Source organism: Hyperolius riggenbachi, unplaced genomic scaffold (genome assembly GCF_040937935.1).
Source record: "Hyperolius riggenbachi isolate aHypRig1 unplaced genomic scaffold, aHypRig1.pri scaffold_113, whole genome shotgun sequence".
Classification (NCBI taxonomy): Eukaryota; Metazoa; Chordata; class Amphibia; order Anura; family Hyperoliidae; genus Hyperolius; species Hyperolius riggenbachi.
Window position 1 is genome coordinate 621,033 of NW_027152339.1, and position 16,968 is coordinate 638,000.

Consider the following 16,968-nt stretch of genomic DNA (forward strand, 5'->3'; position numbering starts at 1 on the left):
CTAAAGATTGTGGTGAACTGCCTGAGAGCATGGGAGCTGGTGCCCATTATCAGAAGGGAGGACTTGTACCATCAGGTCTACCATCGGGAGGTGGTGAGGCTGTATACTGTGGGAACAATTGTACTTTCTCACACTCTTTCCATTAGGTCTGGGGACAGGCCTGATCTTTGGCTGCTTTTCCTTCATCCTTTGGCACTAGTATACATTGTAGGATTACTCTTCCTGTATGTGTGCTGTCCCTATATCTCCATGCTCCCACCTAGATGTGTACAGCAGCCACAGCCAACAGTATTCTGCAAATGCACACTTCAGGGGAGTCTGAAGAAACAATGGGCCATGTGTTTAGCTAAGCAGCTTTGGGATCAGTTCAGCAGTCCATTAAACAAGGGCACTCTAATTTGTCTGGTGCATCCGCAGGAACAATTTATCTTCCAGGTATTACCAGATAGAGCACATTTCAGTGTATAATTCAATTATTTACTACAGCCCTCCATACACTCACCCCATGTGACAATGAGGGTCTTCTCCAGGCTGCTGTGCTCCACATGGCAGGAATATGAGTCGCCCTCCCTTGTTGGCACTTCCACGCTGACTCTGGTCTGATAGGTGCCGTCAGGATGGGGGAGGATGGGACTGGCTTCATCTGAAGGAATATGGTCCTCTCCATTCCTCACCCACTTCACATCCACAGCTCGGGGGTGAAACCCGTACGCCAGACACTGAAGTCTTGTCACCCCGTCTGGCTGCTGACGGCCCCACACCTTCACTTCTGGCCGCACTGACAGGAGAGAGAACACAGTGATAATCTGCTGGGGGAACAGAAGGGGGCGCTGTGTGTGCTCTGCACTGACAGGATAGAGAACACAGTGAGGGTCTGCAGAGGGCACAGAAGTGGGCACTGTGTGTGCTCTGCACTGACAGGAGAGAGAACACAGTGAGGGTCTGCTGGGGGCACAATAGGGGGCGCTGTGTGTGCTCTGCACTCAGTACAATAGGTGTCTGTAACATGTCTAAGAATGTCCTGGTCACTTTGTAACCTGTCATGCAGTGGTGAGGACAATAGACAAGTGCTAGATAGGGGAACAATAAAACATTAGTCACATGACATGTGATCGCATGCTGGATCCTAAGCCTGCAATATGTTATGGTCTATAAGATGCAAATAAAACCATCTTGCATGCAGCAATTTCGCCCTCAATCCCTGATTCAGATTTGGTCCCAAAGACCTATACCTATATATGATGATCCAAGTGAGTGCAGAAAAAAGTGACCCAGGGGGGACTGTCACTCCTGAGTCAAAGTGTTTTGTTTGGGGGGGGATGAGGGGGTGGAGGCGGGGGGAGATGGGTATTTTGTTACTATTGTAAGAATAGTGGTGATTTTTCTCTCCTGTAAAAAATATGTTTACTGCCTGGTTTAAAACTTTTGGAAAACCGAATAAAAACATTTTTTGGGGAAAAAAAATAAGAAAGAGGGGTATGTACCTTTGGAGTTTCCTATCAGGGGTTGGCAGGAGTGGTCCCAGCATCAGGGGTCAGGAGAAGGGGTCCCCCATCAGGGGTTGGGCAGGAGAGGTCCCCCCATCAGGGGTCGGGCAGGAGGGGTCAGCAGGAGGGGTCCCCATCAAGGGTCCGGCAGGAAAGGTCACCCCCTTAGGGGTCAGCAGGACGGGTTAGCCAATCAGGGGTCGGGCAGGAGAGGTCACCCTATCAAGGGTCAGGCAGGAGAGGTCACCCCATTAGGGTCGGCAGGAGAGGTCACCCCATTAGGGGTTGGGCAGGAGAGGTCACCCTATCAAGGGTCAGGCAGGAGAGGTCACCCCATTAGGGGTCGGGCAGGAGAGGTCACCCTGTCAAGGGTCAGGCAGGAGAGGTCACCCCATTAGGGTCGGCAGGAGAGGTCACCCCATTAGGGGTCGGGCAGGAGAGGTCACCCTGTCAAGGGTCGGGCAGGAGAGGTCACCCCATTAGGGGTCGGGCAGGAGAGGTCACCCCATTAGGGGTCGGGCAGGAGAGGTCACCCCATTAGGGGTCGGGCAGGAGAGGTCACCCTATCAAGGGTCAGGCAGGAGAGGTCACCCCATCAGGGGTCGGGCAGGAGAGGTCACCCCATTAGAGGTCGGGCAGGAGAGGTCACTCTATCAAGGGTCAGGCAGGAGAGGTCACCCCATCAGGGGTCGGGCAGGAGAGGTCACCCCATTAGAGGTGGGGCAGGAGAGGTCACCCTATCAAGGGTCAGGCAGGAGAGGTCACCCCATCAGGGGTCGGGCAGAAGAGGTCCCCGCATCAGGGATCGGGCAGGAGAGGTCACCCCATCAGGCTAAAGCCCCACACGCTCAACAGGGGAGGACGCCCCATCAGCTGACAGTAGAAGGGGTCCCTTCCTCAGTGGTCGGGCAAGACAGGGCCCCGCATCAGGGGTCGGGCAGGAGAGGTCCCTGCATCATGGGTCAGCAGAAGGGGTCACCCCATCAGGGATCGGCAGGAGAGGTCAGCCCATAAGGATTCGGGCCGGAGAGGTCACCCCATCAGGAGTCAGCAGGAGTGGTCCCAGCATCAGGTGTCACAGCAGGGCTCCCCCCATCAGGGGTCGGGTAGGAGAGTTCACCCATCAGTGGTCAGCAGGAGGGGTCCCCCCATCAGGAAAATTAGGCTGATAACCATCATATGAGGAGTTCACAATGCTAGGCAAATAGATCCCACAGATCGCCAGAGGAAGAAGCCCCATTCACACACTCAACAGCGGTCTTCTATGCAGCACAATTATCAAACAACTTTTGTTGTGAAACAAGTGGAACAACCAAAAAAAAAAAAAGTTGCTTGCTATTGTTCACACAACTGATAAGACTTCAATCCAACAGTTGGATTGACTTCTTATCAGTTGTGTGAACAATAGCAAGCAACTTTTTTTGGTTGTTCAACTTGTTTCACAACAAAAGTTGTTTGATAATTGTGCTGCATAAAAGACCGCTGTTGAATGTGTGAATGGGGCTTAACGCAACATTCCAAAATAAATGAGATTTGAAACTGACATGCGGCGGTGGTGGGACAGAGAAACCTACAGGCAGTTTTTAAACGCGTTTAGGTCTACTAGTCTATATATATATATATATATATATATATATATATATATATATATATATATATATATATATATATATATATATATATATATTCGTATGTATGTATGTGTGTGTGTGTGTAGTGTGTGTGTGTGTAGTGAGTGTGTGTGTGTGTGTGTAGTGTGTACAGTGTGTGTAGGTGTGTGTGTGTGTGTGTAGGTGTGTAGGTGTGTGTACAGCGTGTGTAGGTTTGTGTAGGTAGGTGTGTGTGTGTGTGTGTGTGTGTGTATCACTCAAACACCTTGACTGATTTGAATGAAACTCGGTTTACAGATCCCTTACTACCTGGGATGATATGTTCTGGGGGTCTCGTGTCCCCCCTGCACATCTGGGCGGAGCTACAAACAGCAAATCAGATTTCTCCCATTTATGTCAATGGAAAAAATGGAAAAGGCTGCCATTCTCACAGTAATCAAGCCAGAGTCCCCACAGTTGGCACAATTGGTCACTTGGTGACTGAGGTTACAAATCCAGGAAAAGTGGGCGGAGTATGAAACAGCCAATCAAATTTCAGACATTCATTTTAAATGGGAAATTGTAAACTGCAGCCATTCTTATGGCTCATACACACGGGGTACGGCTGTCACCGCAACCACGAGGCACGCGCGTGTTGCGGCGACAGGTCGCCCGTGTGCATGACGCGCTCACCCCGAACCGTCGCTACTCAGAGCTGTCGCCAGGCGATTGACTTGTTCAATCGCCGGCAACAGCTGTCGCTGCAACTGTCGCTAGTCCGCCGTGTGTATGCGGACTAGCGACAGCAACTCCATACACAATGTATGGAGCTTCCGACGGGGGGGGGGGGGGGGGGGGGGGGGGAGGAACCTTCGGCGACAGCTTCCACCACGTCTCTGCCTTTGGACAGAGACGTGTAGACAGCTGTCGCCTGGCTGTCACGCGCACGTCCTAGCGTCCTAGCGACTAGCCACATTTGTCCCCATGTGTATGTAGCTTTACCCTCTGTCATTACAGCCTGTCATTCTGTCTCACTGTTAATGGCAGGGTTCTCAAACTTGGTCACTGGGTGACTGGGATTAATATTCAGTAGGTGGAGCCTACAACAGCCAATCTAAATTCACCTATTGATTTTCAAGGGGAATATTTAACCTGCTACCATTCTTACGCTGTTAATGGCAGAGGCTTCAAACTTGCTACAATCGGTCATTGGGTGACTGGGGTTCAAAAGGGCAGAGCTACAAACAGCCAATCAGATTTCCTTAGTGGATAAACTGCTTCCATTCACACATTTTTGATGCCAGGAGCCTGAAAGCTCACAAACTTGGTCATTGAGTGAGTGTGTGTGTCAAGGTTACAAAAAGTGGGTGGAGTCAAAACAAATTTCACTGAGAAAATATAAACTGCAGCCATTCTTACACTGGTAATGGCAGGGAGCTCAAACCTTGCACAGTTGGTCACTGGGTGACTGGGATAAATATTCAGGAAAATGGGTGGAGCCTGCAGCAGCCAATCAAAATTCACTTGTTGATTTTCAAGGGGAATATTTAAATTGCTGCTATTCTTAAACTGTCAATAGCAAATGCCTTAAACCTGATACAGTTGGTCACTGGGCGACTGGTTCAAATTCAGAAAGGGAGCGGAGCCACAAACAGCCAGATTTGTTTAATTGCTATGGGAATATACACATTATTGATACCAAGGACCCCAAAGCTCATAAACTTGGTAATTGAGTGACTGTATGTCAAGGTTAGAAAAAGTGGGCGGTGCCAACAACTACATTTTTTACATGGGAAAATATAAACTGCAGCCATTCTTACACTGTAAATGGCACGGTTCTGAAACTTGACACAGTTGGTCACTGGATGACCAGGATTAATATTTAGAAATGTGGGTGGAGCCTACAACAGCCAATAAAAATTCACATATTGATCTTCAATGGGAATATTGAAACTGCTGCTATTCTTACACTGTTAATGGTAGAGGCCTCAAACCTGCTACAGTCGGTCATTAACTGACTGGGGTTCAAATTCACTAGAGACAGAGCCACAAACAACCAATCATATTTATTTTGTGAATAAACTGCTTCCATTCAGACAATTTTAATAATTAATATTAATAATCTGATTTGTATAGCACTTTTCTCCTGTCGGACTCAAAGCACTCAAGAGCTGCAGCCACTGGGACACGCTCAAGAGGCCACCCTGCAGTGTTAGTGAGTCTTGCCTTGAACTCCTTACTAAATAGGTACTGACCCTAGCCAGGATTCAAACCCTGGTCTCCCATGTCAAAGGCAGAGCCTTTAACCAGTACACTATCCAGCCACTTTTTGATGCCAGGAACCCGAAAGCTCATTGAGTGACTGTGTGTCAAGGTTACAAAAAGTGGGTGGAGTAAAAAACAAATGTCCCTAAAAAAATGTAAACTGCAGCCCTTCTTCACTGTTAATGGCAGGAATCTAAAACTTTGCACAGTTGGTTACTGGGTGACTGGTATTAATATTCAGAAAAGTGGGTGAAGCCTAAAAAAGCCAATCAAAATGTGTCTGTTCATTTTCAAGGGGAATATTTAATTGCTGCTATTCTTACACTGTTAATGCCAGATGCCTCACACCTGGTACAGTTGGTCGCAGGATCACTGGGGTTCAAATTCAGAAAAGGGGGCAGAGCCACAAACAGCCAATCAGATTTGTTTAATTTCACTGGAAAAATACATCATTGATGCCAAGGACCCAAAAGCTCAGAAACTTGGTCATTGAATAATTGAGTAATTGTGTGTTTGGGTTAGAAAAAGTGGGTGGAGCCAACAGCAGCCAAATACATACCCGGGCAACGCCGGGTCATCAGCTAGTATAGCATAAAAAGCCTGAAGCCACAGCACACAGTTTAAACTTACCTGAGGTCGCCCAGAGGGCCATGAGCCCCTATCCTCATATGGTGCAGCCTGACATGGGGGGGGGGGGGCATCAGCATATTCCCCCTGTGTCTCTGCACACACCAAACAATGCACAGGGTAAAGGTGGAAGCCGCTCAATCAGGCTGATATGCATATGAAGAGCTCAGAAAGCTGGGAAAATATAAAGAGCAAAATGTAAAATGAAGTCTGTTCCCGGGCTTTTTATTCTATATCAGACATATGTCCAATCGTGGATACGCTCATTGTATGTGTAGGGTGCAGCTGCATCCACAGTTAGGGCTCAGACACACTATAAGCGTTTTTTGAGCGCTTGTGATTGATTCGCGCTTTCTGAGTGCTTTCTAAAAATCTTTCTTATTCATTTTCATTAGAATCACGGTAAAAGTTGCGTAAAAATCACTGCGCTCGAGAGAGAGAAGTGCTAATCAAGCGCAAGCACTCAACAAAGCACTTATAGTATGTCTGAGCCCTTAGCGTAGGAACCCCTCTAGAAGGTTGGCCTTAAATCCAGCAGAGGGGCTTCATTCACATGCCTGCTGGATAAGTAGAGGCAACAATCTCATTTTTTTGGGGGTGTTATGTTAGGGCTCGTTTCCACTATTGCGGTGCGGAATCGCCTGGATTCCACCGCTGATGAAATCGCATGCGGATGCGATTCCTCATGCGTTTTTTGCCGCGAATTCGCATGCGATTTCGCATAGGTGAGGGTATATTCGATTTTAACCATGTCACTGCCTGTGTGAATTTACATTGGTACCTATGCGAATTCGCGGCAAAAAACGCATGGGGAAAATGCATGCGATTTCCCTATTAAATACATTGCATGCGATTCGCATGCATTCCACACGCAGGCGAATTCTGCGGCTCTTTTGTGTGTTTTTTTCACAGCTGAAAAAAACGCACCTCAACAACGCCACAGTGGAAACAGGCCCATCCACTTGCATTACATGTGCGAATCTGCATGCGTTGGACGCATGCGGATTCGCGATAGTGGAAACGAGCCCTGAGCCACAGTAGTAGTCTATTTACTGCACTGCGCACTTTTGTGACATACGGATTTTATATATAGTGGTGGTGATATGTCTATTTATGAAGTTTGGAATAAAAGTTATGCTTTACATATACTACTTATTTGCATATGGGACCTAAAACAACTGCAAGTGTGTGTTTGTTCAGGATTATTGGTTGTATTTTATTCTGTATATTGAGGATTCATACTGTATTGCTTCCTTATTGCAGGACGTACAGAATGGAAGCCAGATGTGATACAATTATCAATTAGTATCTGAATGCCCAGCATTGCCAAGGTATGTATTTGGCTGGTGTTGGCTCCGCTCACTTTTTCTAACCCTCAGGCTAGGATCGGGTGCGTTTGCATTTTTGTATAGCGTTTTTGGCGCGTTTGCGTTTCGCAATTTTTTTAGCGCGGGTGCATTTTTCAAGCATTTTGCATGCGTTAGTACACGTTTGCGGTTCGCTAATAGAAAACACATATGCATTTTCTATGCTGTTTTATGATTTTTTACATTTAAATATATTCAAATCTTTAGGAAGACAACAGGAAGCGCAAATATGTCAGAGATCTTTACTTTTAATGAAAAATGCATCAAAAAACGCATGGAAAACGCAATGCATATGTGTTGCCATAGACTTTCATTATGTGCATTTTGGCAGCCAGCCTGCATATTACGCAACACTATTAGCATTTGCAGAATCTGACAATCATCTGCAGATCTGAAAATCCATCCTGGTGGATCTGATCTGCAGATGAAGGTCTGATAAACAAGGTGTGTATGATATCTGCAGATATCATAGACTATGAATGCAATTTGCAGGAACGGATCTTTTGCCGGAACAGATCTTTTGCATATTCTGATCTTTTGAATGTCTACAGCATCTTTGTGTGCAGCATCTTGCAAAGATTTCTGTCTGATGGGGAGTTCAGCTCCATAGAATAGACTGTGTAGGTATGGCTCTCATAGTACACGGAAGGGGGTAAAATTGGACTGATATCTGTCATTAATCTTTCAAGTGTGTACACACCATTAGTGGTAATGCTTAGTGAATGTAATGCATACTGTTTATATTTGTATTACTGTATATGGTGTATGCAGTATATATAGTGTATACCTATAATGTGTATACAGTATGTGGTGTATACACAGGGTCATACTGGGACCCTGGGCGCCTACCAGAGAAATTTCAACTTGGGGCCCACACATCCCATGATTGTGGTGAAAAAAAAGAGCGTGACCATGCACTGGAAGGTGGGCGTGGTCATGATGTATTATGGACAGGGCCAAATGTACATAGCAGCATTGTAATTCAGAGACACTGCTGCCAAGTAAAACTTTGCATAGAGTCCGTCTCCTTCAATATACAGTAATGTCCTAGTTAGCATACATATGACATTGATTGGTTTGTGAGCTCCTCTGAGGACAGTCAGTGACATGACTATGTACTCAGTAAAGTGCTGCAGAAGATGTCAGTGGCAGTGCTATATAAATACATCATAATAATGGTAGGACATTGGAGTATGACTATGGTAGGATTAGATTGTGAGCTCCTCTGAGGACAGTCAGTGACTATGTACTCTGTAAATTGCTGCAGAAGATGTCAGTGCTATATAAATGCATCATACAAATACAGCCCACTAGGCTAGATATGGTGGTAATCATTTGATTGTGAGCAATGACAAGTAATGTCAAGCGTCTCCAAGTAATAAATGCAGCAATCCTGAGGAGTCTAGTAGACCTCCTCCCCCTAATATACATTTCCCTGGCACCAAGTGGACCCCTCCCTCACTTATACAAATTCTCTGGAGTCTTGCGGTCCACCCTCCCCTATACAGTTCCCTAGTGTCTAGTGGACATCCTCCCTGCCCTATAAAGTTCCCTGGTTTCTTGTGCCCCCTCCCCTATACAGTTCTCTGGTATCTAGTGGTTCTTCATCCCCTATACAGTTCCCTGGTGTCTTGTGGACCTTCTCCCTGCCCTATACAGTTCCCTGGTGTCTAGTTGTCCCCTCCTTCCCCTATACAGTTCCCTGGTGTCTAGCGGTCCTTAACCCCACAGCCTGTCATCAGGGGAAGGAGTTAAACAAACCTGGGTTGTATTCCAGTCCCAGTGGTCCATCAACTCCTCAGGGTCCATCCGATCCCCTCTGTTCTGCCACTGTCAGCCCTAGTAAAGGCAACGACTCAGCTCAGTCGGGACTATTGGGCATGCGTTGCCTCAGAGCCTCCTCAATTGCGCTCCTATAGTCAAGAGCATTCTGTGCCTGCGCAGCTACAAGCATTAACTGCGCAGGCACAGAACATTCCTGGCAATGAAGCACGATGGAGGAGGCGCGTGGCCAGTGCTGCGCATGCACAGTAGTCCACAACTTCTGGGCTGATAATGGCAGAATGGAAGGTAAAGTACAAACACGGAGGGAGCTGACAGACTAAAGGGGGCTCAATAAGCCCTGAGTAAGTATAAATCCTGTTACAACCCCTTTCCCCCCTCCTCCTCCTCTCACCCCATGGATCTGGCATGCCAGCCAGGGCCGGCGCTACCAGAGAGGCAAAGGAGGCAGCTGCCCCAGAGCTTGTAGGGGCCCCCAGTGGCTAAAAGAGGAAAAAAAAAATTCAAATCAACCTTATAGTTTTTGAGAAAATAGATTTTAAAGTTTGGAAGGAAAAAAAATATATTTTTAAATGCGGTAAATGTCACTTTTAGTACCTAACCGTAGTGTAATTTTACATGCATCAAAAGAAAGAGCAATACATTTCCTGACGGGGTTTCCAGGGGGTCCATATGCAGCCACAGCGCTTTGGCCAGGGATCGCTATACAGCCGCAATATGGTTGTATAGCCACATCTACACGAGTAGATGCGGCCGGGAATGCTCCTTATCAATCGAGCCGCTGATACGGCTCGATTGATAAGATCCGACAGGACGGATCTCCGCACCGCCGATTCCCTGCTCGCTCCCCGCGAGGGGACAATGGCAGGGAATCGAGCGGAAGATAAGTGGTGCCGGCGGGGACAAGCGGGGAATCGAATGCAGTGCACGCACGGCGAGCAGGGACGCGGCGGGCACGCGGAAGAGGCGATCCGGCGGCTAATCGAGCCGCCGGATCGCTGCAATGTCCCATGGTGTAGATGAGGCTTATGAAGCTGCCATTTTTTTCCCTGTTTTCCCAATTTTTTTTTTTATGTTTAGAGTGTGGGAATTTTTTCTTTAAAAATTATGTGGGGTCCCCCCTCCTGAAACTTTATTAACCCCTTGTCCCCCATGCAGGCTGGGGTAGCCAGAATGTGAAGCTCCGTCGGATTGGGGCTTCAAACCCTGACTATACCAGCTGCAAAAAAGGTCCCTTAATGCCAATTTTTGCTCCGGGGTATCTGTTGGGGGCTCCCCCAGGTTTATTTTGCCCTGGTGCCCCATTGTTGCTTAAACCGGCCCTGATGCCAGCAGCAAGGTGGCATAGTGGTTAGTGCTCTTGCCTTGCAGCTCTGGGTCCCTGGTTTGAATCCCAGCAAGGGCACCATCTGCATGGAGCTTGTATGTTATTGTGTCTGTGAGGGTTTCCTCCAAGCATGTAGTTTTTCTCCCACATCCCAAAAACATACAGATAAGTTAATAGGCTTCCTCTAAACTGGCCCTAGACTACGATACAAACACTACACAATATAGACATACGACTATGGTAGGGATTAGATTGTGAGCCTCTCTGAAGGACAGTTAAGTGACAAGACAATATACTCTGTACAGCGCCGTGGAAGAAGAAGGTGCTATATAAATACTAAATAATAATAGTCAGGACAGGAGAGAACATTCAGGAGTGGATCATGTGAAGAGAGCAGCACCAGGCAGATTGCAGATTTATAAAGAGCGCAGCACAGTGAACCTGCCATGTCTCTCTCCACGTGGGTGATTCATTCCTACACAGCACAGCAACACACATGCTCTATCCATGCTGGGAAAGAATCCCATCCTACAGACCCCCCTATGCCCCACCTGCTCTTCTGTGCCAGGGACGGATCCAGACCAAGTTGCTCCTGGGGCAAGGTCAGGTTTTGGCGCCTAAAGGTCAGGTTTTGGCGCCTAAAGGTCAGGTTTTGGCACCTAAACTGCCATTCATTTTGCCGCCTTTTTAAGAATTCAACAAACTGCGCCTGGGGCAAGAGACCCGCCTGCCCCCCCCTAGATCCGTCCCTGTTCTGTGCTGCCTGTTACTCACTTCTAGTGACTGCAATAAATCAGTATGATAAGCCAGCACTGCTACCCCGCAACCGTCCCGTTTTCGTCGGGATCGTCACGGTTTGGAAGGCTTGATCCCCCCCTCCCACGATAGCCTGCCTGAGTCCCGGGCTGAAAGTCTGGATGGAGAGCGGCAGAGTGATTTTTTTTGAGGAAAACAGAGCAGTCATCGCGGGACTTGCTTCCTATACAGAGTAATGACATCATTTACAAAGCCCCACGGTGACTGCTCTGATCTACACATGATTCTCCGCACCTCGCTGCCTCTGCTGTCTGTGTCGGACTAGAGATGGGAAGTTTGGATCTTTTCAATGATCCGGATGATTCGAATCGGATCATTGAAAAGATCCGGATCTTTGATCCGAATCTCGGATCATTTTACTACCGAAGCATTCGGGGGTAAAATGAATAGCAGGACAGGAGAAGGGGAGGGGGGTTGGACACACAGAGAAGGGGAGAAAATGGACAGAGGGCAGGGAGTGGACAGAGAAGGGAGGAGGGACGAGCAGAGAGCAGAAATGTTTGCTTGCACACAATACCCACATGCCGCAATCATATGCTTTACATGTATTTCACCTATATGCTCAACTGTATACTTTGAATGCAAACGTCGCACAGTGAAAGAAAGCATTCCCCAAAGCATTCCCAGAAGTAAAGTGCAGCTGTTTAGAGCGAGTGCAGGAGGATCATATTGCGCTGCAATCACAGTGACTGCAAAGTTACTGAGCTGTGCTGAGCTTAGCCAAAAGCTTCCAATGTGTTCACTGTGCACAACTACGGAACAGACAGCATGTAATCAGCAGCACGTTATAGCCAGTATGTGTGCTCTACACATATCTGGCAGTGGCACCCATATCCCCTCTCTCTCATCTACCTGTCTCCCTGCAAGGCTGGCTCCCCTTCAACAGAGCGATCCATCTCTGCTGTGCTTCCAGGACCCCGCTGCCCGCTGAGAGGGGGCGTGTCGCTACTGGCCCCGCCCATTTTGCGATCCGAATCACTCATTTTGATGATTCGACTCACAAAAGAGATTCGGATCAAAGATCCGAATCGTTCATGATCCGGACAACACTATGTCGGACACTCTCAGCTCACTCGCTGTCCTCTGCCTGACACAAGCTGTGCCCTCTGACCTTCCCTCCCCCTCCTAATCTACACTCTCTGCACAATCACCGGAGGAGGGGAGGGACACTGCCTGGCTGCAGGGACCGTGCTTTGAGGTAAGCAAGGCATGGGGAGACGCTGGGCACACACAGACAGGCTCAGCACTCCTCGCAGCAGAGTTATCCATTCACATTCCAAACACACTATAAACAAATGGTGAAGTGATATACATAGCTCGAAACTGTCCCTCTTCCCTCCTCATTTGTCCTTCTTTCAGGACTTTGTCCCTCTTTCTATATAAATATATATATATTTCTATACTAAAAATGTGTTTGATTGACTCTAAACTTTATTCCCATCCTTTAAATTGATATGTTACTCATTTAAAAATGTTAATATGACAGAAAATGAACCAGGATAGAAAGGACCAGTGTAGTTTGAATGATATAACAACATATTTTTCTTACTAAATCTTTATGGTGTGCGTGACTAGGGGTGTGACCAGGGGTGTGGCATGGGTGAGGCTTAAGTGTCCCTTTTTCTCAGTTCAAAAAGTTGGGAGGTATGTCCTTTGTTGTCTCCTCTCCTTGCTTCCCTCTCTGGCCTTGGCTGAGCAGCTCCACTGACTGCTTCATTATGTAATCATCACGCTGGTCTGGAGCCTTTGAACTTTGCCGCCCCAGCCCAACATCACATGTACCATGACACAGCCAAGCCTGCAGCAGCCTCTCACTGTGATCGATTCAGACACTGAGAGAATATTTGTGCTGCAGGCAGGGATTTGTGCACCCCAGACATGGAGGCGGGGCCCACCGGAGATGTGGAGGAGGGGCCCGCCGGGGAAATTACCGGTAACCTGGCGGCTCAGTCCGACCCTGTGTATACAGCACCCTGTATGTGTATATTGCGTGGACCTATAGAGCATGTAAATTGTAATATGCAAAATCACCTCTCCTCTCCAGATCTTCTCTCCCATTGTTGATGTGTTTCTTCAGCCACTCAATACAGATATTCTCCAGATAATTCTTCAGTCTCTCCCCCGCTCTGACATCCGGCGTGTTCACTCTCTGTGTGGTGAGCTGAGCCTCATGCATGGCCGGGATATACATCCCTCTCTGTATGTCCAGATACATGAAATCTCTGCCGTCATATCCATACTGCATGTACCCTGCAGTGCTGCCGTCATCTCTCAGCTCACAGCCGTGCATCTCCTGCACAATATGGATCCCTGCAGACAGCACAGAGCATGTTACACGGGAGTAGAGGGTGTGCTGTCATAGTTACATAGTTACATAGTTATTATGGTTGAAAAAAGACACACGTCCATCGAGTTCAACCAGTACAAAGTACAACACTAGCCTGCTCCCTCACATATCCCTGTTGATCCAGAGGAAGGCGAAAAAATCCTTACAAGGCATGGTCCAATTAGCCCCAAAAGGGAAAAATTCCTTCCCGACTTCAGATGGCAATCAGATAAAAATCCCTGGATCAACATCATTAGGCATTACCTAGTAATTGTAGCCATGGATGTCTTTCAACACAAGGAAAGCATCTAAGCCCCCTTTAAATGCAGGTATAGAGTTTGCCATAACGACTTCCTGTGGCAATGCATTCCACACCTTAATCACTCTTACTGTAAAGAACCCTTTGCTAAATAAATGACTAAAACGTTTTTCCTCCATGCGCAGATCATGTCCTCTAGTCCTTTGAGAAGGCCTAGGGACAAAAAGCTCATCCGCCAAGCTTTTATATTGCCCTCTGATGTATTTATACATGTTAATTAGATCTCCTCTAAGGCGTCTTTTCTCTAGACTAAATAAACCAAACTCATGTTGGTGATATGTGCTGGGGAGGAGTCATGCATGATATGGGGGGAGGGAAATATATACATTATGTGTATACAGAGCATATATACAGCCCAGCACTCTCTATATACAATGACACAGAATTTCCACAGATATACAGTATATCCTCCACTATGGCAGATTCCCCTCTAACAGTCACCAGGACACCCCCACATGTGACAGTAAGATGGCTGCTCAGCTTCTGGTGACACCCCAGATTGTTCTGCTGAAGAGTGACTGGAGGGAGCTGCTCATCACTGATTTGCTGTCCTCACCTGGCAACAATTCTACTAACCAGTCCAGTGTTCTCCCCAGAAACTTCTGAAATTTTTGCCAGCTGGGTGGCAGGAAAATGAACCTGGGTGTAGCGGGACAGGGAAATCCAGGGTTGATGCTTCCATAAGGTCAACTGGGGTAATAGCCAAGGACCCCAGTACACACACACACACACACCTACACACACACACACACACACCCCACACACACACACACACACACACACACACACACCCCACACACACACACACACACACACACACAGAGACACAGACACACACACACACACACACACACACACACACACACACACACACACACACACACACACACACACACACACACACACACACACACACACACACACACACACACACACACACACACACTACACAGAGAAAAACACAGTAACACACACACACTACACCAGGGCTGGGCACACTTTAAAGGCCCAGGCTGCAGGGCATGCTGTGGACCGCGAGCCGCATTCCTCAAATTCCACCCCTCCCTGCAGAGTTGCGAGAGGGCGGCGGGGGATTTGAAACTCACCTCAGTGCCGATTACAAGGCAACAGGATGTCACATGACATGATGACGGGACGTGCCGATTCCAAGGCAACAGGATGTCACATGACATGATGGCGTGACGTGCCAGCTTGTAATAATGTGATGCCCTGTTGCCATGGAGATGCGATGCTGGAGTAGGCGCTGAGGTGAATTTCAAATTCCCCACCACCCACTTGTAACTGTTGGCAGGCCAGAGAACCAGCGAATGAGCCTGCAAGCCGTAGTTTGCCCAGCGCTGCACTACACACACAGAAACACACACACATAGCACAGAAGGCTTTTCTCAGACATAAGAGCAGGATAGTCCGGGCACTGCAGCAGCACGAGGAGGCGGGGCAGCAGTGAATATTAACGAGGATGAGAGGCGGTACACATGCTAGTAGCTCTCCCAGTGCATATCAGCAGCAGAAAGTGTGAAAAAAAGATCTGCTGTGCCAGTATACAGCACTACTGCCCCATAGAGGATGCTGCCTGAATTACATAATTAAGGTTTTCAGCATTTTCAGGTCGTTTCTGATAGAATTTAGGTGAGGAAGAGAGTTGATGACAGCCGGGTGCTCCAGGATCACCCTGATGCTGGGCCCACGGCTGAAGGGGAAGCTGGCTCAGTTCATGCCTGTAGGAGGAGACCCTGTGCGCCGAATCAGGGACTTGCAGTGGATTCTGGTTCGGCGCTTGGAGGAAGCCTTCCCCCAGACTCCCACCCCCCCCCCCTGCTGTCACAGTCCAGCCAGCACAGCAGCAGGTGCCTGCATCCAGCAGCATCAAGCACCCAACAAACCTGCTGTCTCTGACAAAGGCGCTCTACGCCACGCCAGTACCACTGCCGACTGAGGAGGTGCCTGCAGCAGCATCCGGCTATCAAAACCAGAACCAGCATCTGACCTGGATGGTGGCAGACTATATGGGTTCCTACAGCGGGGCTTGACACCAACACCCCTGTGGACCTTTGGATTACTGGGTCAAGCACCTGGATATCTGGAGCGAGCTGGCGCAATACACCCTGGAAGTGCTGTCCTGCCCGCCTTCCAGCGTGATGTCAGAGAGGTGCATCAGTGCAGCCGGTGGCGTGGTCACTGAGAAGCGCTCTTGTCTGTCCACCCAGTCTGTGGACAGACTGACTTTTTAAAAATGAACCAGGCTTAGGCGGTTGGTGAGTTCCTGGCCCCTGTTGTTGGCAAGAGGGGGAAATGAAGTGGCTGAGTGGGAATCACTATGCCTGCTTCACCACCCTTTACCACCACAACCTCCTGACTCCATCTTCATTAAGCCAGGTTCTCATTTTTTTCACAGCCGTGGTACCAACACACTAAGTGCCATGGTCAACTATGTAAACACAATTGCTGTGTAATTTTTGTGGAGGTGTCTGTGCTGTCCGAGTTGTGGGGAGGCCCCAACTGCGGCAGTACGACCGCTTCCTGGAACCTAGTCCTGATGTTAATTGACAGCCTTTTTTTTGGGAGGGGGGGGGGGATTTTAAGTCCCCACATCATCAATTAGTGTTTCCCTTTACAAAATAATGATGCTACATGCCTCATATACCCTAAAAAAAACGTTTTAAAGCAATTTAAAGGCCACTTCCGGTTTTCCATCCATATATCCAAATCCGTCGGATATTCGATCCGGATTCGGATCAGAACATTTTTGATCCAGATATCCGACCCAGGATCCGAATTAGCTCCAGATAGTTAAAAGTGGTATCCGAGCAGCACTGCTGCATGCATTTTAGTCTTTCAGCTAGCAAATGGTAATCAAGCCTGCTCAGGATTGAATGATTACCATTCAGCTGTGTGGAGATTTCCATGCTTGCATCCATTGGCTGATGCCAGTATAAAAGTCTGCCTCCCCTTTTAGACCTCGCCCGTCATAGTTTCAGCTCTGTCTAAGCTGTTACTGGGTCCTTTGATACTATGAATAATATTCCTTGTCTTGTTACTTTC

The 16,968-nt window shown here is 48.0% G+C and overlaps 1 protein-coding gene across 1 annotated transcript in view; it reads right to left on the reverse strand.

The window, feature by feature from the left end:
- LOC137543598 (class I histocompatibility antigen, F10 alpha chain-like) overlaps positions 1–16,968 on the reverse strand; it is a 97,738-nt gene that overhangs the window by 37,268 nt on the left and 43,502 nt on the right. Inside the window, exons 3-4 of the mRNA XM_068264698.1 lie at positions 13,292–13,570; positions 503–778 (exon numbers count right to left, since the gene is read on the reverse strand). Coding sequence (XP_068120799.1) covers positions 503–778; positions 13,292–13,570 — 555 coding nt within the window. The remainder of the gene's footprint in view (positions 1–502; positions 779–13,291; positions 13,571–16,968) is intronic.